The 23567-nt window shown below is 40.7% G+C and overlaps 1 protein-coding gene across 1 annotated transcript in view; it reads right to left on the bottom strand.

The window, feature by feature from the left end:
- LOC125891449 (plexin-A1-like) overlaps window positions 1-23567 on the bottom strand; it is a 365915-nt gene that overhangs the window by 147333 nt on the left and 195015 nt on the right. The window contains exons 6-9 of the mRNA XM_049580754.1: window positions 17052-17152; window positions 11495-11618; window positions 11014-11167; window positions 9405-9504 (exon numbers count right to left, since the gene is read on the bottom strand). Coding sequence (XP_049436711.1) covers window positions 9405-9504; window positions 11014-11167; window positions 11495-11618; window positions 17052-17152 — 479 coding nt within the window. The remainder of the gene's footprint in view (window positions 1-9404; window positions 9505-11013; window positions 11168-11494; window positions 11619-17051; window positions 17153-23567) is intronic.

Below are 23567 nucleotides of genomic sequence, written 5' to 3'. Positions count from 1 at the left end.
CCAGGGGGCAGTCTGGGATACAGACAGTAGTCATAGATAAAACAAAACAGACAATACATAACACACAGAATCCAGAACCACACAGTCAGGGATAAATCATGGACAATTAGTGGTCACCGCTGGTTAAGATAAGCGATAGCAGACAGAACAAAGGATGATCTGTAATGCTTAGTGCTACATTTAGGGAGGCTAAACCTCCGCCCTGATGGAAGCATCTGAAACTCAACATGGAGGGTATGCTGAGAGTCTGAGACAATCAGCCGAGCTTTAGAGGTAACCCTCTCTTCATGTAGAAGCTGTAGGTTATTAAAAGTAACACTACAGCACAACTTGACCACTTTTTCCAACTTGCTCTTGTTTTTAAGGCTCAGATTACCAAACTAACAAAAACTGTTAAAAGACAGAGCAGTCTCAGTGAAAGCAGAAAAGAACAATTTCATGATTGTCTTATTCACATTGAAACTCCTCAGCTTCCTTAAAAAGAATAGGTGTTGGTTTGTCTTCTTACAGATGCTGTCAGTGCTCACGTCTGTATTCAGAAGAATGTCTGCTGTTTTTGGATTCTACCTTGGAGGCATATGAAAAAGTTTTCTTAAGAAATTCAAGGTAACAAATGATGAGTAACTGATATCGAAACGGTCATTTTGCAAGTGAAGTATTCCTTTAATAGCCTAATCAGTGCTTTAAACAACTGTAGGCATGCTGTGATTCTGATTAAAAGCTCAGATTAGTTTGACATTGTATCTCCCACATATTTTTTTATGTGGCCTTGCCTTTTAGAAATTCCGTTTATATATAAATAATTTGAAAAAGTCAATATGTTTTTGAGGGAAATGAAAGGCCGGGCAAATTACGTTTCATATTAACATAATGAGGAAATGTTGTTCATCAACGTGCCTGGCAAGTTGCACAAATGTTGGTACTGAACGAATTAGCAAAATGTTCACTGACAATGTATTTCATTGTTTTTCGCAAAAATAGGTACTCTCACAATACACTATTCAATTCGCTTATTATTTTTATTACCTTTTTACCAAAATCACAGTCTTTCCCTAACCTTCACCAAAGGGCTTTTGTTGCCTAAACCTAAGGTGGAATCTGGACACAAAACTGTGAATGTGATGTCACAGTCCTGTACCTCATATGTCAACCATCCACCACAACCGCCATCCTGCAAATTCAGCATGGTACACAAATGTAGTGTTTTGATAAATCAAAGAAAAGTCTCTGAACACAATCCAGGCATTGAGTACATTGTTAACTCAGCGTAATTATGAGAGCAATTTAGTAATATACAAACATAATTTCAAGAAGACAGGGTTGTTATAATGTGCATAGTGTTTAGAAGACAGATAAGACCGGCTGTGCTATGTGATCTATAAATAGGCCTCCTTATGTGTTTTATCCAATAAAGCTCCAAAGTGAGCAGCAATAAAACGAGGCATACATCATTAAGTTATACAGCGCAGGAACCAAATGAGAAGTTTAGATTCTCAACAGGGGACTCAGACTCATTATAAGATATTATTGCATCTTGTCACGGCCATGTCCAAAAGCGGTAAGTCTGAGTCTCAACCCGCAGTTTAATTAAAGTGGGTCACACTTACTGAAAATTGGACCAACAAGCATTGCCACAAAAATCAACTAATCAACTAATGGTGATGTCATCGCAGAGTAGTTTAACTCCAAACTGTTTCCAACAAGACGAGTCCAAAAGTTGCCAGTGTGTAACGTAGCTGTGGTCTTTGAACAGGAGGCCGCAGCGGACTGTCTGCCTGGATGTGAGAGCCCTTCCTGGGGGCCGGAGCGTGGGCTGCCCCCCTCCCTTGAGTGCTTCTTTTCACTGCATCCCCTTTCATATTGTAATGGTCATGGTGGCCTGAGGCTGCGGCGCTAACCTTTGAGCTGTGTGGGACGCATTATTCCTGACACAATGGACACAATCTCTGTCTCATCCGCTAACACTCTGTTTTGTATCTCTCTTTCCCCCTTCATGCCTCCTTCTCAGTTGTCTTTTCCCTCACCAGCTCTTAGAGAGTTTTCATCTCTGTCCCTCTCTTCCCTCCAGTGCTCTCCCTCCCATTTGTTTCCCTTCCTCTCTTTAAAGATGCATTATTCCTCCTCCCGCATGCTCAATTAAACTATTCCAAACCTCTTTTTTAATGCAAATTTCTAATATTGTAACAGCGTATGTAACTAGCTCGCAGCGTAATTTGCTGTGCCAAGTCTGTGCCTTCTGTGTGCTCCTTCTGACTGTGCGTGCACCTGCTTATGTGTTTTTGTATGAGAATGTAAAAGGCTGGCGGTCCAGGTGCTGCATCCACCTTTCAGCACGCTGAGTGAGGCCATGTGAGGTTGCACATGAGCCCGTCTGGGTGCTTGCCTGCAGGCAAACCTGCTTGTGCATCTGCGCTGATACTATATGTCCGTGCTGCAAGCTTGTGCTACTCTTTCAAACACCTGCCACGCCCACGAGGAGAACTCCATTATCTGCAACTGAACGCGGCTGGTTCCTGCACCCCGGCTTCCTACAGGCAGTGTCAAAGATTCAGGGGTGAAAGGTGATGGGGGAGTGGTGTATAATATGTGGGTTTATGTTACAGCTGCTGCAGTGATAACTGCACTGTAGTTTTACAGGCCTGCAGAGTCCTGTGGGGGCCGGCAAAGCTGACATCAAAGACTTAAACAGCAGCACGCCTATTTATGCAGCAAAGAGAGGAGGGCTAGGTAGGCTGGCTAATCAGGGGTACAGAGCATAAACACACCCTCACATACACAAATGAGAAAACACTTACTGCATGCATAAATTTATGCGCCACAATGCAGTTACTTTGACACATCCTGTACAACTCACAAGGAACAGACACTGACACACAAACATGTCCACACTCACACGTCCACAAAATGAATCAAAGCCATTGAACTGGGCCTGGAGGCTCTGAGAAGTGGCCCAGGTGAGCTCTCTCTCCAAGCCCACTCCATTATGACGATCTCCACACAGGCACCCCGGCTCGAGCTAATTAACGGCCTATTACTATGCAGATATATTCACGGCCAAGAGCAGAGCACAGGCAATAAATGGGCTTGATGAAGGAGAGAGGGGCAAGAAAAGGGAGGTGGGGGGAGGGAGGACGGAGAGGGCTAAGAGGGGTCGGGGCCGGGGGAGGGAGAGACGGGTAGAGAGAGGGATGGGAGACTAGAAAGTAATAGGCAGACAAGAGGAAGGTGGAAAGGCAGGAGAGGAAAAGAGGACCACGGGGCGAGAGGGAAGGATGGTGGCATAAAAGAGAATGAAAGCAGGACAAGTGCACTTCACACTCCCGAATACTAGTTGCTTGTAATGCTGGTAATTCAGGAATTAAAGGTTATGGTTATAATTCGTAGCTCTCTTTTCAGTGTTTTGGCCCGGGAACTTTTCACACAGAGTAAAAATCTAGTTCTTTGGCCAGTTCATTTAATGCATTATTGGTTGATTGGTTTCCTAATCTTCATCACTCCTCAGATGCATTAAATTTGCAAACACAAAGCTAAATACAAACTCACAAGAGATGCTTTTAATAAGATAGAGTTTCTGAGTCCTTAGTTTCTGGGACTATTTGGATGTCATGGTTTCCCTTTTGTCCTAATATTCTGACTCTTCTTTCCCTCTTACTATACAAGACATCTTCATCTCATCCAAAAAAAGAAAGACAGAAGGAAAAAAGCCCCGAATGGATTTTATTCTTATTTGAGGATATTTTAAATGATGTAAACATTAGGGCAGGAAGTAATGCTGCCATCAATCTACGCTTGGCAAGAGAAAGAGAAATCCACTCTGAGTGTGCCACAGATGCATTTTCATTTCAGGTGTATCGACACAAAGTGCAGATACCTAAATGAGCGATGTGACTCTGTGCCAGGTGGAGGAAACCGGAGTGAGAGAGAGTGTGTGTAACAGTGAATCTCACTCAGCGACTTCAGGGCCCCAGCCAAGAGTCATTTAGGCAATGACATTTTATTTATTTTCATTTAACCTTTATTTAACAAGGCAGGTCAATTAAGAACACATTCTTCATTCATTATCAGGGACACCTCACTGCTTTTCTGCTTACCTTTCTGCCCCTCCTCCCTGCTCTCTGTGTCATTTTTCAAACTTTACCAGCATTACAAGATAAAGCCACTATTAAGGCTAAACCATTTTAGAAAAATGGGATTGTTTTCTGACTCTTGGCCTGCATTTTGTGGTCTTATTATCATAACACACGTTTTTAGGAACCATTTTTTTATCTTTTTGAAGCTTCTCAAATAAATTTACTGTCAGGTTTATAAAGGTTAGTTAATATCAACATTCTATAAAAAGTGTGTATATTTACAGGTAGATGTTGATGCAAATTTATGTTAGGAAATTGAACAGTAAGTGTAGCTAATAATAATGCTAGTTACAGTCTAATTTAAAACCTAACTGACTTTAGCTCAATTGGCACCGTACTGGGCTGCAAAATGAAGCCAAAGCAGTTGTGTCAAAAACTGCAGTTCCTGCAATGGCCACTAGAGGAGCACTCCAAGAGCAAGTCAGTCCTCACTGACTTCCATGTTACAATGCCCACTGAACATGTACAAAAAACAGTTTTGGCCTCTACAGCCAACACATTCTCACTCCGACCTCGCCACATATCTACGTTTGGTCATAGACTTCCCATGTCCATGTATGACGTGTAAGGTACCCATGTGTGCATTGGTTATTGGCATTCTGGGATGCTGTGTCAACTTCTGTCAGTTACATGTATTGCCTGTTTATAAAATACATTTCTGTTTTCACAGGAAATGTACAGTTTGCATACAGTCTATTTCAAGTTAAACACATTACATCAGTACAACACTGGGAATTTACTTTTTTTTCTCCTTAGGTTTAGGCTTAGGTTTTTCCAACGTTCACATGTGGTTAGATTTAGAAAAAATGAAAAGGGTTTGGCTTAACAATTTTATGGGAAGCAAACACCGGCCTCCCAGGTGAAAGTCAGTGTTTGTTGGACCCATTCATCACCCCACCCCACCCCCCTGCCCTACTTGGACTTCCACTGCCATAACTTTTGTTGTTGTCCTGCCATGTTTCCTCCTGATGCCACCAGGCGCTGTTAAACAATAACGGTGACTGGCTGCGTAACATGCAGACATGAACGGCTGGCGTTTTTCATTAGTGTCTCACGGCAGAAGTCACTGACCAAGCGGCGGTTTTCAATGACTTCAGAGCACGCCTGAGTTGCTACAGCTGATGTTTCCATTTATGACAATTGTACAGGGGGTTAATTTTTCTAGAAGTCACCTGTTTAAATGTTATCTGAGTTTAAAGTTATGCATTATTAAGGGTATGGCCGCTTTGAATGACAGGTGGGTGCTGTTGGTTGACTAGTCACTGCCACAAGTATGGCGTAACCCCAGACTCACAGAGTTGCCTATAGGAGCAGCTGTTGCTGTCACTACTTCAGTGTGTTTTCAGTTCCTTAACATTAAGTGGAACGCCTAAAAAAGTCTTGTTTAGTGTTTTATTGTACTAAAAGACCCTCTAAGGAGTCAGATAGGCCTCTGCATTTTTTTCTGGTAAGTGGATTTTGTTTTAATAGTTTTAGACTGTTTTTTGCTAGTGAAAATAGGCATAGGCATTGATGGTATCACAATTAACCATAGATTAAAATGCACTGCATTAATGAAGCTAGCATGTGTCATCCAAATATGGTCACTACTGGCTCCAAAAATCCAAGATGGCAACAGTCATTTATGTTATAACTATATGTTGTAATAATGTTTTCAGTCTTTTAAACTCTGTGCTCTCGAACATGCCACTTGTTGTGTAATGCCACTGTATATGGGTAAAGTAGGAAATGAGAGCATTTAGCAACCTCCCCCCAGCAGCTAACATTAACATCACAGAAAAGCAAAGATGCTTTGAAAGAAAGACCGCATTATAGTCCTTAGAGGTCTATATTTCAAAGTCTTAATGAGATAAGCTAAATCAACAATATGATTTTAAAACTGTAAGATTCTGGGCACGGTCTATTGCCTGCCAGCTGCTGGTCACTTACACTTAAAAACTACAGAGCTAGCTACTACTGTTTCTCCATAGACTCCCAACAATTCCCTTCCCAACTTTTCAAACATCAGAATAATGCAGAGGAAGGTTTCTTTAAAAAAAAACACCTTGGGCAGAGCATAAATAGTACAGCAACAGCATGCAGAGAGCAGATAACATTATACAGACAACAGCAGTTTCAGTTTATAGTTTGGCCACCTCACCTAATTAACGTTAATTAGCCACAGCTGAGTGTCAACAACTTAAACAGCGTTCACCTCTGCAGCTCAATCACACTGTGGCATTTGATACAAATCAAACTGCAGCTTTGATTTAAACAATTATTGTTCATCTCTAACAAGTACAAATATTATTGCATCAACTGACATACCATTATAGATTAAATAAAACAGACTATAGACTATGATTGGTAATTCCTTTCTTCACCAAATTCCAACAGTGTATATAAAAAAGGTAAATGTCATCTCTCCAGTCTCTCCTTCCCTGCTCCTCTTCTGAAATAACAAACTCAGCCATGCATTTAACAAAAAAACATGCAAGATCTGCTCTCAAACCAGAACTGAAAAGCCAATCAGTATTCCTATACTTAAATTAGGGATAATTCATTTCCAAGAAACATGACTGACGTGTTTTAGCCTCTCAAGCTTGGCTGTCCTTCTAGGTCTTGCATGGTTAGGAATCGATTTATTATTTCACTCACCACTAGTCCTTTTATTGCTCGAGATTTAATTAACTAATTGATTTGTAAAAAGCTTGAATACATTGAATAATGAATTAGCAAAGGTTGCATGCTGTTCTCTCCATTCTCCATTATAGAAGTTATTCACTGGCCAATATTTTAGCACTATTGCTTTTGGGAAAGAACTGCAGTCACCCTCCTATTGATCAATGCTTTCCACCGATCTGGGTCTTGCCCGGTGTAGGGCATGTGCAGAGAGAATTTTTCTAACTCCTTTCTTCCACTTCTAATTCCACTCCATTAACACTTATGCCGAGTTCACACCACACAGCTTCAGCCCCTTTTTTCAGCTCACTGACAGTTTTTGGAGCTCCCAACAATGGTCCAGATCAAAGGCAAACTGGCACTGGCTCTGCGTTCCCAAATCGGCACTCGAGGGCAATGTGTGAACTGAAAAATGGTGGAAAGTGGACCATGGCACACAAAGTTTCTGTAAGTTATTAGTGTAATTATTTACACCAGGAGTCTTCAGTGTTTTTAGGCCAAGGACCCCTTAGCTGAAAGAGAGATGGAGCAAGGACCCCCTACTACGTATACTGTATAAAATTGAGTTACATATTAAATTGGGCCTCGGAACATGTTGGGTGGTCGAAAGTGCCCCTTACAGTATATACATACATTGTTATAGTGCTAAAATACTAAGCTATTAAAATAATGATTATTGGCAGACTTATATAGTTATACATAATGTTAAACATAGATGTGTAATGCACAGTGAATCCTTAAGTTTAACTGTATCTGTAAATGGCTACCTTAGTGAGATGTCTGACCCTAGTGAGTGGAGTTCAGGTCTTCTCTTGTTTGTGCTTGCATGTGGCTGCTAAGCCAGCAGCAGTTGTAGTATAGCTAGGTGCATTAGCCTCACTGTCTCCACTTTTGCCAGTAGTTTCTGAGGCGGTGGTATATCATAGTCTCATGCTTGCAGGGTTACAAAACAATCCATTGTGGCTCACAAGAATGTCCTTACACTTGGAATAAAAATAGCCCACAGCTAATCTGCCAATATATTTCAGTTGTACATAACAGTTAGCTCACTAGTTTGCGTTGCTGTTATTAGGGTTGCCACATTTGATTTGAGAAAAAGACGGGACATTTGACGCGCGATGCAGGGTGTTGAACCATATTTGCAAATACATTATGTTAACAATTGTAAGACTCCCTATTGCCTCTCTTACCTCTATTTTTCCTGATGTGCAGCCAAGCTGATAACAATCAGCAATCCGATGTAGCTGTTGCTTTCCTCTGTGACCATTTATCTATATAAGCGTTACTAACTACACCTGACCGTTTACTGCGGTAATAAGACAAGTTATTAATGTAAGAGTAACGTGAGTATGTGAGGTTTATACCATGTCCATGACAAAAACAAAAGCGCAGAATCTCCATCCCTTCTTTAATGGGTTAAGGAGACTGGTTGCCATGGACACAGATGCACAGATCGAGTATTTCAGTGGCTGAAAAATAATTAATCACTGATTATAAAGTCTAAAAACTTACAGAAATCCACACACTGTTTTTTTGTCAAGTATGCACGCCGTGCTCACTGACATGAGACATCCTTATCATCCCAACAGCAGCATGAGACACGAGAGTAGCCTTACTGTGATATCCAACCAGGGGTTTTCAAAATAAAATAATCTCCGCACTCCAATGTGTCAGTTATGAAGTATAAAGCTCTTACAGTATGACGTGGAATACAGTAGCCTACTAACTGCACAAAATAATGTGAAATGGCTGTATAGCCTAACTTAGACAGCAACAGCCTGTGCAGCGGTTACTAGGTGATAAGGTAAACTTTCATTTTTCTGCTACCATTTAAAAAGAAGTATAGGCATATGGCCAGTTGTCACTATGTTCTACTCATTTTTACATGTTTACAGACATGGGATTGGATGTCTAAACGTAAAGAGGAATAAACAGAAAAGAAATAGAAAAATCCAATTAATTTGGAACTCTGACATTCTAATTTAGAAGAAAAGGTTTTTTCACAAAAAAAAACCAAAAAAAAAAACGGACAATTTGTCATTTTCCGGGCCAGTCACCCAAACAAGAGAACAATACCAGGAAAACCACAATGTGTGACAGCCCTAGCTGTTATGGATAGCTGTCAAACAGTGATATACTGTAGTGTTAGCTGGCTCTTCTGATTGCACAAGGGTTCTTGGGTAATAGTAAGCCTACTACCAAAGACGTGTACTGTAAATTAAATTATTTTGTTTTATTTTTCATTTTACAAATAGGCCAGATTTTCTTTGCTAATATGTTGCATTCATGTTAATGTGTATTTTAAGGCATATTTTAATTTTCGGAAAAAAAAAACAATCAATAATTTGACTGCCCTCCTGATGTAACTCTGAGGAACCTCCATGGATGGTGGACCCTCTGTTGAAGACCCAGGACTTACACATTATGCTGCTTTGTCACTTTTTAACTCTGATTATTTCTTGAGAGCACTCACAAGTCATGTAGTGTGAAAACCACAACAACTTCCAAGATCCCCATTACAAGACAGCAGGTTGTGCACTGTGAACAGTACAGCAATCTGTCAACTTAGCTTTTGCAACAGAAGCTTAATTTTGAAATTTGTAAGAAACTTACGATTGATGGACGCTGCAGTTGTAGAAGATAAAGTCCACGCTGGCAAACTTCTTCCCCGTCTCCTTTGACTTCAGATACAACTTTATCACCCGTTGGTCACCTACAGGGAGTCACAAAACACCATATTAACAGTGCTTTCTTCTTTCCACATTCTTCCAATATTTCTATAGTGTACAACGGACAGTACCACATATAGTAAGTATATGAAATCTGTTTCATGAACCCAGAATCATGCCCAAGCCCAGGCAGTGTGTTTTAAAATGTTAACAGCCTCATTTTAGGTGTTACTTGTCAATTCCTACATAGCTGACATTTTGGAGCAACACTGTTTCTGCTGGAAAGTGAGCACAGCCTGGAGCTGAATCAATAGGATTTCGTGGGGAAGTTACTCGGTGAAAGAAACGGTTCAGCGATCCATATGCATTTGTGGGTTTTGTCCAGTAAGTTTGTGAATCAGCACTTTTTTATTTTGATAATCACAAATAAATGAGTGCAGTTAAAGAGAAGAATAACTCGTGTTTCTCACAGTTGAATGAGCAGGCCGAATGAAGCAAACAATTTGTATTTGTGCAGCATCAAACAAAACTGTTCAACCGAGAAGCCCAGAATGAAGTTGTCATCTTTTCTCCAAAACAAAAGTTTGTTTTCAGAAGGTGCAACTTCCAAACACCCTGGGAATCAAACAAAGCATGTCAAGGGTTGACAGCTGTGGTAGCAGGACTAATTTACTGTGACAGATTCAATGTGTCCAATATAAATAAAATAAAATGTCATATGAATAAATTATTTTGTAACTTTTTCATGACAGTGGTGTTGTCACTATCCTGTGAGCTCAACAACTGCGACTAGATTTAGCCAGTTAACACCAGTTAGCTAATCAACAATATTAAATGAATTTGGAATCAACTACCTAGCTGCGCTTTCATTAACACATACGGAATTAAAATGTCCTCACTGTCTGTTTTATTCATCTAGATTAACAACAAGGCCGCATATGTTACCACCCTAGCCGGTTAAGCAGCTAACCAGCAAGGCAAGGCTGTTCCTTTGATTATTTCATAATGTCTTTTTTAACAGCTATCAGTTCAATACAGATTATGAATGGTGATTATGAATGTTAACAAAATGATCATTTTCCTTCAGGTAGCCTCCAGAGCAATCTTGGAACCCACCGACTATCAGTCTGGAGAGGAACTGGCCTTTTGGGGGCAACAGGCAATATTTTGTGGGTTCCAGTGAGGCCAGTGGATATCAGGGCCTAGACTTCCTCTTCCATGAACTGGTTACTGTTTACAGTCCGATTAGCAGCTAAAGACATAAAACGGTGTTGGAGTTGAGAGACAGCATCTGTTTTTAAAAGCTAAATTTTCATTAAACGATAGCCAGTAGGTTCCAAGATTGGATTTTGACCAATAAGTTCCGCCTCTTTGGCTCTTCACATGGACTGTTTACCTGCATGCCTACAGATTCTGTATATGCATTCATGTGTTTATAGAGATTACCCCCAGAGAGCAAAATTAACAGAGTTTAAGTCACACCATATTTCTACGATTCCTCATCTTTTGCACACCCTGAATTTGGATTGTTTTAGATTATTTTTTCTTTTTACCTTGGTCTCGTGTGATAGGGGACACATCTTTTGTAGATGGTGACAGGCAAAAAATCCGTCCACCGTAGATGCGTCCTTCTGTCTCTACATAGTCCTCGAAGGAGCAGTTCACTCCAGCAGACAGACTGGGCACATTCTGCGTCTGAAGTGACAACTGGGAGAAGGAAAGCAGAAAAGTGAGGGACAACATAAATTCAAAAATGGACATACTTTGAGTGATGCAAAAGTGAAATTTCTGCTGTCCCGCAGCAGAAAATGCTGCTCAGATATGTGGTTTTTCCGCTCAAACTCAAAATGATGGACAGATAGCCAGCGATGACTCGAGAACAAGCTTCCGTTAATCTAATTTCATATTCATCTTGCTCACTTGTGCTGTCTACCGGTCTCACACACACACACACACACACACACACACACACACACACACACGCACACACATACACACATCTAAACGCACATACATGATAGGCTAACACTGTACCTGCACTTCTGACATGGTGACGGAGACAGTGTCGGGTTGGACAGAGAGTCGGACACACTGCTCCACTCTGGTAGTGAAGCGCTGAAGCTCCTCTGCTCGCTCACAGCGATCCTTCCTCGAACATCTAGAGGAGGAGGAGGATATGCTACAGTCACATCTTCAAAAAACCCTTAAAGATGATAAATACCTCCCAACAGTTTAGCATATAAAATCCAGAATAATCTTGTTTACTGATTGTGTAAAACAAGTAAAATTACATTTTGTTTATAATCATGTGTCGAGATATTAGGACAGAATATGGCATTGATGTCAGCTGCTTCTAACATAGGAAAAAATAAATAAATTCTGATAAAATGGTTGTTGAAATTCAAAGTTATTCAAAGTAAATTGAATTTGTGATATAAAGTATTTATTTAACAAATTCAAGTTGCTGGGTTTCTGTTAATTAGTGGGTGTATGGATGCATGCAAATTAGTAGATTAAAGTGATAGTTCAGGTTTTTGGACATGAAGTTGTGTGAAACGCTGACCATCTGTAGCTCTGATGTGACGGTGTCACTACTGTCAACGAGCCTCCTGCTCTGAGAAATGGCCCGTAGCTTACCAGAGAAAAAGTAGTTCTGAAGATGTACGGGGGACACGTAACCAAAAGGTTTTAAGCTACAAAAAAGTATGCATATGTTTTGTTAGACTATTTCAACTATTTTAAAACATCCCCGCATTACGTCAGACCTTGCTATCAATTGGGACTATTTTCTGGCCAGTATCACTCTGCTGTGCAGGCCCGCAAGACAGCACGGCAACAGAAATCAATTAGACAGTTCATCACCACGTCGTGCAGGTGCGCAGGATAGCAACGGCTATCCTTATTTAAGGAGGTGCATAAGAACAATGTATTCAGAAGTGTGAACTCGACTTGGATTGACTTTACGAGATAACATAAGACTTGTAACTCCACTTGAACTTTAACAACGACCTTTACTTTGCTTTCACTTGAGCCTTTTGACTTGAAAATACTTGATGACTTCTTCTAAGCCAATAGATTAAAAAGTGTGTCATTAATAACTGTTCCAAAAATCAATTAATTGCGCTTCATTTCCCTTCATCAACTCACATTAACGTTATTCATTCCCAGGAAGTCCAAACTTAATTCCCCAGACCCACTTTGTTAGATCCAATCTGACAGCATCCAATCAAGTTGCAGGAGAGGACCATAAAGAACTAAGGTTACATAACTGAGCACCAGTTGGTAAAAATGATACCAAGGAACAATTTCATTCACAATTTTTTTTGTTACATTGTGGTCAACAAGAAATGAATTGCAATGTGCAAAACATGCAGGTCAAAAATTTCAGACGGATATGCTACAACTACCAAAAAAACCTACAAATTTTGATTTTTGTAAATTTAAAATATTATTAACCTGTTGTTAAAATGGCATTCCATTTGATGTAGAGCTCATTATGATTTGTTTAAGACTCAACACTGAAAGTTTAGGATTTAGGACTTAGGACTTGAGTGCAAAGGCTTGAGACTTGTGTCTTCCAAGTCAAGTTAGTGTAGATATAAGAACTTTTTCAGCAGTACTGTAGAGGACTGAGAGGCTTTACGAGAGAAAGAACTTCAGTCTGGCTCTAAGAATGGTAACGTTTGGCACCCTGACGATAATATGTATTTGTACTTGTACTTGTATGGTGTAACCAGGGGTTGCATTAATCAAAATGTATCTATGGTTTACCGTAAGTTTATGACCACTAATAATTCATTCAACGGCTGTCTATAGCACAACAGTCAAACATAGAGCCTGCCATACAAGCAAAGTGAAAAACAAATGGGGCATAGCGTTAGTTCAGTCAGATCACTGAGGTCGCACTTGCATTAGCTGATTGGCACCAGCTGCTCATTCATGCTTTACCATCAGCAGCTCATTCATCAGCTGCTCGGCTGTCAGCTGACTTGCAGCATCCAATCAAATTAACACAGGTGAACATGTGGGGTGGCCTTTAAAACCTCACACTTCTTTTTTTATTTATTTATTTATTTTTTTTTTAAAGATTATTTTTTTGGGCTTTTTACCTTTAATATACAGGACAGTGTGAAATGGGGAGACAGAGAGAGTGGGGGGACAACATGCAGCAAAGGGTTGCAAGCCAGAGTCGAACTCACGACCGCTGCAGTGAGGCATCACCTCCATACATGGAGCGCCGGCACTATCCACTAAGCTACCGACGCCCCAACACACTTCTTACTATTACTCTGACGACATGTTCATGCCGAGTCCAACCCCAACCTTCTAATTTGCTAAGATTTTGGTATTGATGGTTTACAATGATTTGTGTACATGTACATGTACATGCACAGTTGTGTTTGTTGGATTCTCAGCAGAATCACTGCATCTTTGATTCTTTGAGCTCTCTCTCATAGAGCAGAACCTTTCCCCTCAAATCTAACTCTACAGCTTCAATTCATTGGCACAATTTAGCAGAACAGGCTTATAAATGCATTTTACTAAATAGAAAAGAAAATCCCAACTTGATGCTAACTGGAGTGTAAAGGGGTGATTACGAGTCAAACCAAGTGCTTGTCAGATTATACAACAATATCTAAAGCCCCCTTCACCCAAAACTTTCCAAATTCCTTTATTCAGAAGTAGTGCGGCTGTGTCTGACAATTTTTTTTACAACCCAATGAGCTGGTCCACTCAGTGACTGGTCACATGTGGAGGTGAGGAAGTTTAACATTCTCTCAAGCTCTCTTTCCTTGCTTTTCACAGGGCTAGTACATCACATTTTATTTGAACAAGTGAGTGCAACATCATTAATCCTTTGAGGAAAGATGTACGAAAGTGCATAGCGCTATCCCCATTTGAGCGATTATTGTGTGAAGCCCCTCTTTACGATTGCTAGCCCCTCTGAGTTTGGCTGCTCTGAACAGCTATGAGTACTTTTGTCTTCAGATGTGGCAAGATAATTATGAGCACACACAGCTCTGTTTATTTTTGTAAACTGAAAACCATTAACTCCCATGGAAATTATTTTATTATAATTAGCTGTTATTTGCTTTTATTTTCACAGATCAAAACAATAAATTATGAAGAAAATAAGGCCCCCACAAAATAACATTTTAAGTCTTGTGTGTGATTTATACTGGCTCCAGATGAGTAGGGAAAAAGTCCACTAGCCCCCAGGTAAATTTATACAATGGGAAATATCATAGGCTTATGCTAATAATGTTAGCGTAGCAAGGCTATTCCCCTATTCCTCCCATTTATACCGGCATACCCCCTTGTCAAGCCTCTTTTAACTGGCTGGTTAAGGCCACTTTTCATCGCTTCCTCTTTTGCTTCTGTCACTTTCCATGTAAGGAAAACACCAACACTGAAACACAGAGTTAAGTTAATTGTCATATCTGGGCAATCAGGTTTTAAGTAGCCCATGGAGTGCACACTATTAAAGCTGTTCTTACATGTGCATAGTTGCTACCATCTCCAATGCTGTTCAACAGGCAGAATTCCTATCCGAGGTTTGTGTAGTGTGTGTGACTGGATCTTGTGTTCAATCACCACTTGTTGTCTGTGAATTAATCTCACTGCCTGTTGGCGGCAGATAAACATAACCCCAACATTGAGCATTTCTGGACTTGTGGATTAAGCGTTCAGAGCAGCAGACTTAGTGTTAGGACTTGCAGGAAGCGGGGTAAATCCGACCTGTTTAAGTATTTGCTGTTACATGTTTTGTTGCCCAAGCCATTTGAACATACGCTCTCTAGAAATGACCATATTCTTTATGATGTAGGTGTCCAGTGAGGTGGCTGGAGTGGTGCTCCAGTTGGCAGTGGTGTTAGTGTAGAAGAGGTTGGAAATGTAATGTGTGAAATGTGTTTATCTATTAAAGACCACTTGTGCCTATTGTTTTATTTTGCCTTTAATGCATTTTTAATGTAGCTAGTGTTTTGTTTTGCCTACAGTGTTTCTTTTGCCTTGCTCTGTTTTATTCTTTTTATCTTGTCTTTTATGGTTAAGTGTATATATATTTAGCTTATTCTGTGGTGCTCATTTCTGTTAAATTTGTGAGATGAACCCACTGTGCCCGTCGATCTAAGGTGTTTTAATGCTGTGTCTGTGCTCTTTTATTTAGTGATATTATCCATGCTGTACTTTTTCTGTTGCTGGTCACTTGGCTTGCTGTGAACCTGCATGCAAATAAGTATCCCACCACACCTAGGGGTGTCCATTTCCAGTGAGAGTGTGTATTTGTGTGTATGCATGATTTGCAGGAGCATGTGGTGAAGTAGTACTGGACGAAGGGTATTCCACATACAGTTAGTCTGTTTTATTAATCAAACCATTTTTCGGTAGTTGTAGATTAATCTCTCTTCCTTTTTCCCTTTTAGTTGCCCAGAAAAGCATGGCATCTTTGGACCACAATATTGCTGTCTTAAATCTGAGTATATGGTTTTGCATTTTATTAAATTTCATAACAATAAAACTGCTTTTTTATGGTCATTCTTTTAAATACATTTGGACAATTGCACTTGAAGCCTTGTCTCTGTCTAACTTCCTTTACACTTATCTGTGTGTTGACCTGTAGATGGTAGCAGGTCTTGGGAGATGCAGGTTAAGGGCAGTTTAACAGTGCCTTATCCTCCAGTTGGGTGGGTCACATTCACATGGTTTATAAGTGTGGAGAGCTTGTCTAGTATAAAAAAGTGTTTTGTCTGTTAACCTTGTGAGTTATAATGGAACCAAATTTTGTAACATTACCTTTGTTATATTTTGCTTTTTTTCCTGGCTTTGAGTAGAGAAAAAATATGCTATCCACCAGGCTAATTTATGCAATGTAAAATGTCATAGGCTTACGCTAATAATGGTAGCATGTTGTACAGTATATTTGGGAAAATGTGTTTAGCAAAAGATGTTTTTTTGTTGATGAGTCTTGTGATTTACAGTCAAGCCGAATTTTTCTTCTTTTGTTTTATATTGTTGCAAACCATGTTTTATGTTTGTTTTATGTGTGCTTATTAAATCAATCAAGCTTTCTTTGCACTTCAAATAAACTCAACAGTGGCATAGAAAGCCCAACGCCAACTAGTGTTTTGGAGGTGTAACTGCAGAGCTACGCAGACACACCACCACACAAGTATGTATTAATGCACACAACAGTGTAGGCCACTCCCATAGGCTACGCATTGGCTTTGTGTAGAGCCCAAACGTACAACTACAAATCAGTCTTAAGTCCAAGCAAAAGGTCTCATTGTAGGTAGCCCATCATGCATGAGGATAAACAAAGTGAGGCCTGCAGTAAAACGTTATTTCCCATAGATTTATGATATAAAATCATGAATTTATGACAATATTGTATTATTATTTATGTATTATTGTGTTAAAACATTTACAATGCAATGCCAAGCAGGTTTACAGAATTCGAATAACATAAATATGACAAGTAAAAATTAAGTTGACAGAATTTTCACAACTCTGTAGCACAGCAGACTGCAGAGCATACTACATGTAACCACTGAAGTGACTGCTTGACATAGTAAGCAACATATGCACTTACACATTATGTAGCACACACCAGCCACAGTGAGGGTCCCCTGATCCCAGGCAGGCTCCACAGGAGCTGTACTGCTCACAGCTCTCAACTGGTACACGGGTGACCTGGAAACAAGACACAAACAGGAACACACACCTGGTTAACACTGCACACGTACCCTGTACACACCACCTTCAAATAGCTTATAACATATAGGCCTGGTGTACGGAGGATCCACCGGAGGTGTCCTGTGCCTGGAACATAAGATTAAAGGAACAAGCCCACTGTGACTATCAGAGATAAACAGCTCTGGAGGTGCTGCTTACAACCCCACACTGCTGCATACAAGGCTAGCTAGAGGGGGAGAAGTGGAGGTTCAAACACATGTAAACACACACATGGGTTAAGATTACACCCTCTGACAAACACCTCTCTGTGATGTACTGTGTACTGCCCACAGTTCTGCAGTGGATCAGGAAACACACATGCAAGCGAGCAGTTACCTCAAGAGATACTAAACAGAATCTAGAACGAGGAAAAAGCTCTCAGCTATCCCCTGGAGCTAGACACTGAAAACAGTCTTAAACTGCAAAACGCCCTTTCAGATTAAAACAGGCTGGGCCTTCAGGTCACTTATTGACTTTCTGTCTTCTATAGATTCATATGTGACAGATTAACAACTGTGCATTTCCCTCCTGTATCATTGTAATGTTTCCCAGGGAAAAATGTATTGATAAGTTTCCATTGTGTCATTCTGAAGAATTGACCTCACTCAACTCTCTTCACTGGTAGTGCGAAAACTGTAGAACAAATAAACTGAACTGAACAGATTAAAAATGAAAGAAAACCAGTCTGAGAGCCACTACCTAAAAGTGGTACTCTAAATTTTACAGATTAAGATCAGTTCACTAGTCATGAGAAGTACAACTTATGTTGTAATGTCATCAGGGTCTCGGGCTCTACATATGGTGTGGTTCACTACATGGCTGTCGTCTCATACGCTCTATTTGCAGGGGACAAGTGTTGCCTGGTGACCTTTTAGCAATTTGTAATAAATGCAGAGGTTGCCTGTGATCGTAATCAAATGCGAATCTGCAACAGAATTAGAATCTATGTGTGTGTATGTGGATGTTGTCATTTTGTATAAGGAAGTAGTTCAGAACCTTGTCCAGTGCCTCTGCTATCTGAGTTTTGTGACCATTTTCTCTGGCAACACACTACAAAACCAAAACCTTGACATCATATCCGAGGGATAATGGCAGTTAATTCAAGTAAAAATACAGACTTTACTCATCCCATGCACATGAGTCAAATTAAACACAGATGTGAGAGGATCATTTCAAAATCACCTAGGGTGCCCTTGTTATTCCAGTGCTGTGCAAATAGGGCTTTTGTCAGTAGTGGTGTTTTGTCGCAGGCGAGGTGCAGAGTGGAGTAGAGACAGAATGTTGTAGAGTTTATGGCGGCTGCACTCGTTGGGTAGCTGTGCATGAAACCTGATGTTAAATTAAGGATCAAACTGAGTTCAATATAGCTCAATAAGGCCGAAACTGATCAGTTAAAAAATGCCATGATCGGCCCCGAAACCGATTTTTGAGATTGGATTGGGACATCCCTACTTGCAACTCCTCACAATTCATGGATATGCAAAAAAAAAAAAAAGCTAACATATGTAGCCCTCAGACGGGAATCAAGCAAATCATAATACTTAATTTTTATTCAGTTGTTTTGTTTGTTTTTCTCACACTGAAACTTGAAATTTCCGAAGCAGCCCTCAGAACATAAAAGGACTAAGTTAGCTTAATGCTTGTGAATTCCTTGCAAAGAATATGCTATTGTACCTAATACCATTGAGATAAGCATCAAGGGCTACTGCTTTTGTCCGCTAAATCTCTATCGGCTGCCATCTGTGTGTCTGCATGACTAAGATAAGATGAAACTTTAATGATCTCTTTGGGGATATCGGAGAACTTGGGTATTAACAAGGACATCAAACAGCGCTGTCCAAATTTACCTGCCTCTTAAACTGCAACCAAAGAAGTACACGAACATCAAGAGAGAGAGTGAGAGGAATTACCATTTGAGAAACCCATTTCCACAGAAAGTTGTCTTTGCACTTGTCATTAAACAGACATGTTTTCTGCTGCTGCCTGCATTTTCACCATCCACCATCTGTCTGCACAGTTATCAGAAAGACTTAGCCTGAGTTTCACCCAGGTTGTAGAACGCCTCAAAGTCGAGGAAGCGTACCTGTGCGCACTCAAGTCTACTCTGCTCTCTCTTAATCTCAAAAATCACCTGTGTATCAGCATCCATGTGTTTCATCTCAACTTGCTGGAAGCAGTTTGCCGGTGACAGACGGATTGGCAGACAGGAAACTGCCTCAGGCAAACACACACACTTACACACACCAGTGAGAAAGTTACAATTTTGGTCCAAATTGAGAGTTTGAGACAAGTTTTCTGGGGCAGTTGTTAAATACTTAAACACATCACTGACCACCCAAGACACGTTCACACGCAGGAGCACGTGCACATGCACACACCTCCAGCTGCCTCAGTCAGGTGAAGTACGACATCAATAACACTGCAGAGGCAGGGGGCACACCAGGTGAGCTGGAAGGTGGTGAGGGTGAATTCTAATGGCAGCTGCAGGCGCAGCAGTGTAGAAACCTTCAAAGAGGAAACTCTGTCTTCATACACCGTTTTTTTTTTTTAACTTCTCAACCTTCAAACAGTAAATCTGACTCTTTTCATGTTTTCATGTCCTTTGACTGAACAACTGCTGCATGATTAATCAGACACAAATGCACATGTTGTTTTTAAGTCACTGTATACTTCAAATAGATTCTTCCATCAGATGATTCCTACTGCACGTAGCAGCCTTTGCTGCTCTCCTGCTGAGTGACATTTATTAATTGGTGAGTGAATGCATAAGTATACCTGTTACATTTCAAGTCTTCAAGGACTGCAATATTTCAACAATAGGGGTGTATGCATACACAAAATTCACAGTGCAGCATATACCTTGGTACATGTAATGAAATTTGTATGCTCAATCGTAAGGCTCTGACATGTTTTTATTACCTCCACTACTTGTGCTAGTTAAAAGAGCAGGTACAACGGACTGACTAAATTGCACACGTGAAGATACTTTGTAGTTGGGCTTAAGTACTTTGACCATATGCTTAATTTGGTGTAATTTAACAGTAGCCCTTATGTGCATTTGGTCACATATAAAAGTGATAAACACTCCATGCATGAGTTACTTTGGCACGGTCTGAATCAGAAGGGGAGGCTGTCTGAACGCTGGGGGCAGAAGGACTGAAGGATTTGCCCTTTGGTCTGTTTTTTGTCTCGCTTCACTAATTGACAGATTTGGGTGAGCGAATTTGCTGGGATAGCTAAGGCACGACCTGCCCTTCTCTTCCTCTGATTGGCTAGTACTTGTTGCCCTCATTGGTTGTGTTGGTTAGGTTAAGCCAAGAGGAGTAAGATTGGTTAGGGGTGGGGTAAGATTGTCAGGGTAAGCCAGTAAGAGGCAGAGTAAGGCAGAGTGGGGCGGATAATGCCTTCAGTATCCTATGAAGCACAATTTTACTTTGGGTGACGCTGTCTACTGAGCTTAACTAACCCAGCTAACAGCATGCTACAGCTAACAGACAACAACTAGTGCACTGCCAAAACTTTCCAGGGAAAACTCCAGAATTTATTTTCGAACTTGAGTAGAGCTTAGATTGGGCCCAAAAAATCCATCCTGACCCCACCCGAGACCGTGCATGTTCTGTCCGAGCCTGGCCTGGCCCGTCCCTTTAACTGTAATTATGAGCCAGAGCCCGGTTTAAACCTGACATTTTTTTAAGGATACGCACGTGGACATTGAAGACTGACTCTCATCTTTCTTTTCATGGCAAGCCTTCGTCATGTGCCTCTTAAGTGTCCTCCTGTCGAGGTCCTCGTCTTTTTGCTCTCATATACCAGCATCGTGCTGCACTTGGTACACTCGACGAAGCCAGCACACATGTTGTCACCGTCAACAACTCACATGTGTGCGGCCAGCTGTCATAAGTAGTTGGTTCCATAGCCTAGGTCTCTTATGAGAAGCCTGACCTGTCTGAGGCCGAGGAGAGTGGCAGGAAATTACGGCCCGCCCCGCCCCACGGGTCAGGTCCGGGTCGTGTTCAGGCTTGGGCAGAGAATCTAAACTCTATTTGTGAGTAGTCGATATAAAAACAATTTGTGACTGTTGGGGTCACAGGGTGTACCAAACATATACCACATTCAGAAACAGTTCAAAACCAATTCAGGTACTGTTACTACCCTACTCAACAATAATAACTGGTTGCCATGACATTTGGCACAAACATTGGTCATGGTCCCCAGAGGTGGTCCCTGACTCATTATGTTGTGCAAAATTATCCAGAGAAAAAAAAAAATATATATATATATAAATATATATATATATATATATATATATATATATATACATAAAGGATGTGTATTACAGGAAAATTACACTGGGTTAAGACTTTGTGGAGGATTTTCTGGCTGTGCAATTTGTGTAAATTGTGCCATTAAAATTCCTTTATTTCTTTTGTCTTTTGTGGTAGTGATGTTTATGTTCCTTATATGATATTATTTGTGAAGTTGCATCCATAGACAGCTTTCATAACAGCACATCTCTCAACGAGACACCAGTAATCCCTCCATTTCATCCTCAGACTGTACACCTCCTCCTTCTGTGTCACTCTGATGTACAGTTGGACACAATAGCTTATGGCAGATTCATAGCATGATAATAGTGACCTATGTCTGATAACTATTATAATGCTACCATTACCAGGCACAGGCCTCTTACAGGACACCAAATAACAGCAAATTGCAGTCATTACTTACGCCTGGACAAATACCATGCTAGTAATACAGCCTATGTGACAGAGGCAGGAGGAAGGGGAAAAAAAACATGTCACGCTCAAGCACAATAGCCAGGGAGAGAAGTTTATTCAATGGGGCTTTGTGGTAGTGGGGCGGATGATGTATTCCAATGGAACAGTTCAATTATTGAGTTTTAGAAAACAGATAATGGCACGGGAAACGGGAGATGCTCAGCCAAAGACTCTTTGTCTTACTGAGGTGGCTAGGGAGCTTGTGTGTGTGTGTGTGTGTGTGTGTGTGTGTGTGTGTGTGTGTGCGCGTGTGTGTGTGACAGTAAGTAAGAGAGAATCACCTTTTTATATTAAATATGGCATTTTCATTCCTGGTCTATTTGCTGCCGTAGAGGAAAACACATTCATCTGTGGACAGTGGAGGGAGGCGGGGGTAAAGGGGACAGGCCAATTAGGAGATGGTGGAGGTGGAGGAGGATAGAGAGAATGAGATCACAATGGAAAAAAGTCCATTTTAGCCATTAATTTCATTCTTCAAACTAATAATGGACAGTTTTTGTGTACAAAAGAACCTTCCAGTGGGATTCAGATGCTTTTTTTTTTTTTCTTTCTTTTCATTTTTTTGTGTTTCCAGAGTGGAGGAAAGAGGGAGAGCAGAGGAGATGATGGGTGGGAGTTTATTACAAATAAATAACAGCTACAAATGAGCCTCTCTCATTTGGGTCATGATAGAGAGGCTCTTAATTTGCCTAGTGGCAGATGAGAGGAGGGGGGTAGGGAGTGGAAGGAGGGGGGGTGGGGATGAGAGATGCAGGGAAGGATGGATGAGAAAGACACACAAATGTAATTGCGACTGATGTTTCATTCCACATATGGGGCCCGTGTGGTGCCAGCTAGTCGCAGCTATAGCCCCAGCTGTAATTGTCCATTCTGTATGATATGGGGGAGAATATAAGGCGCTATTACTACACAATAGGCTGATGGATGACTTATTCAACCAGCCAGCTGGATTTTAAGACATACAAGCCTTACAAATACACATGTAGCGCAGATATGAAATTTGTGGTATGCACATTCTGATGAAGTAGTTACAGATATAGATGGTCTGCACGTGTGAGTTAATAAAGTATATGAGCTTCCACATGTGGATATAAATTACAAATCAATGACAACGAGGGCCACATCAAGGTAGACACACTCTGGATAAAAGAGCTAACATATGAATACACATACACACAGGTGCATAATGAAGACAAGCCAGATCCAAAAAAAAAAAAAAAAAAAAAATACACTACTTTCCCTTTTGTTAATTCTATTTATTTATCTGTTTGTCTGTCCAATTTCCTTCCTTTCTCTTGCTCTCTCTGCCTCTGCCTGTCTTTCTGTTCTGCTCTCATCTGTCATGAATTTGGCTGGACACACCGAAAAACACGGCAAATGAGGCCATAGATCACAAGTAGACACCGACAGACACAACCTTGGAGGAAAGAGACAGAGAGGAGAGAAACAGAAGAACAATACAGAGCGTATCTCCCCATCATTAACCTTTAAAAGTACATTCTTGTTTTCATAAGCTCTCTAATCACCGTTGGGTATTCACCACATCCCAGCAATAAATGCACAATGGGAAACTTTAGCAGTTTCATACACAGACG

This window comes from Epinephelus fuscoguttatus, linkage group LG7, assembly GCF_011397635.1.
Source record: "Epinephelus fuscoguttatus linkage group LG7, E.fuscoguttatus.final_Chr_v1".
Taxonomy (NCBI): domain Eukaryota; kingdom Metazoa; phylum Chordata; class Actinopteri; order Perciformes; family Serranidae; genus Epinephelus; species Epinephelus fuscoguttatus.
The sequence above is the reverse complement of the archived record's forward strand: the minus strand, read 5'-3'. Positions and strand labels throughout refer to the sequence as shown.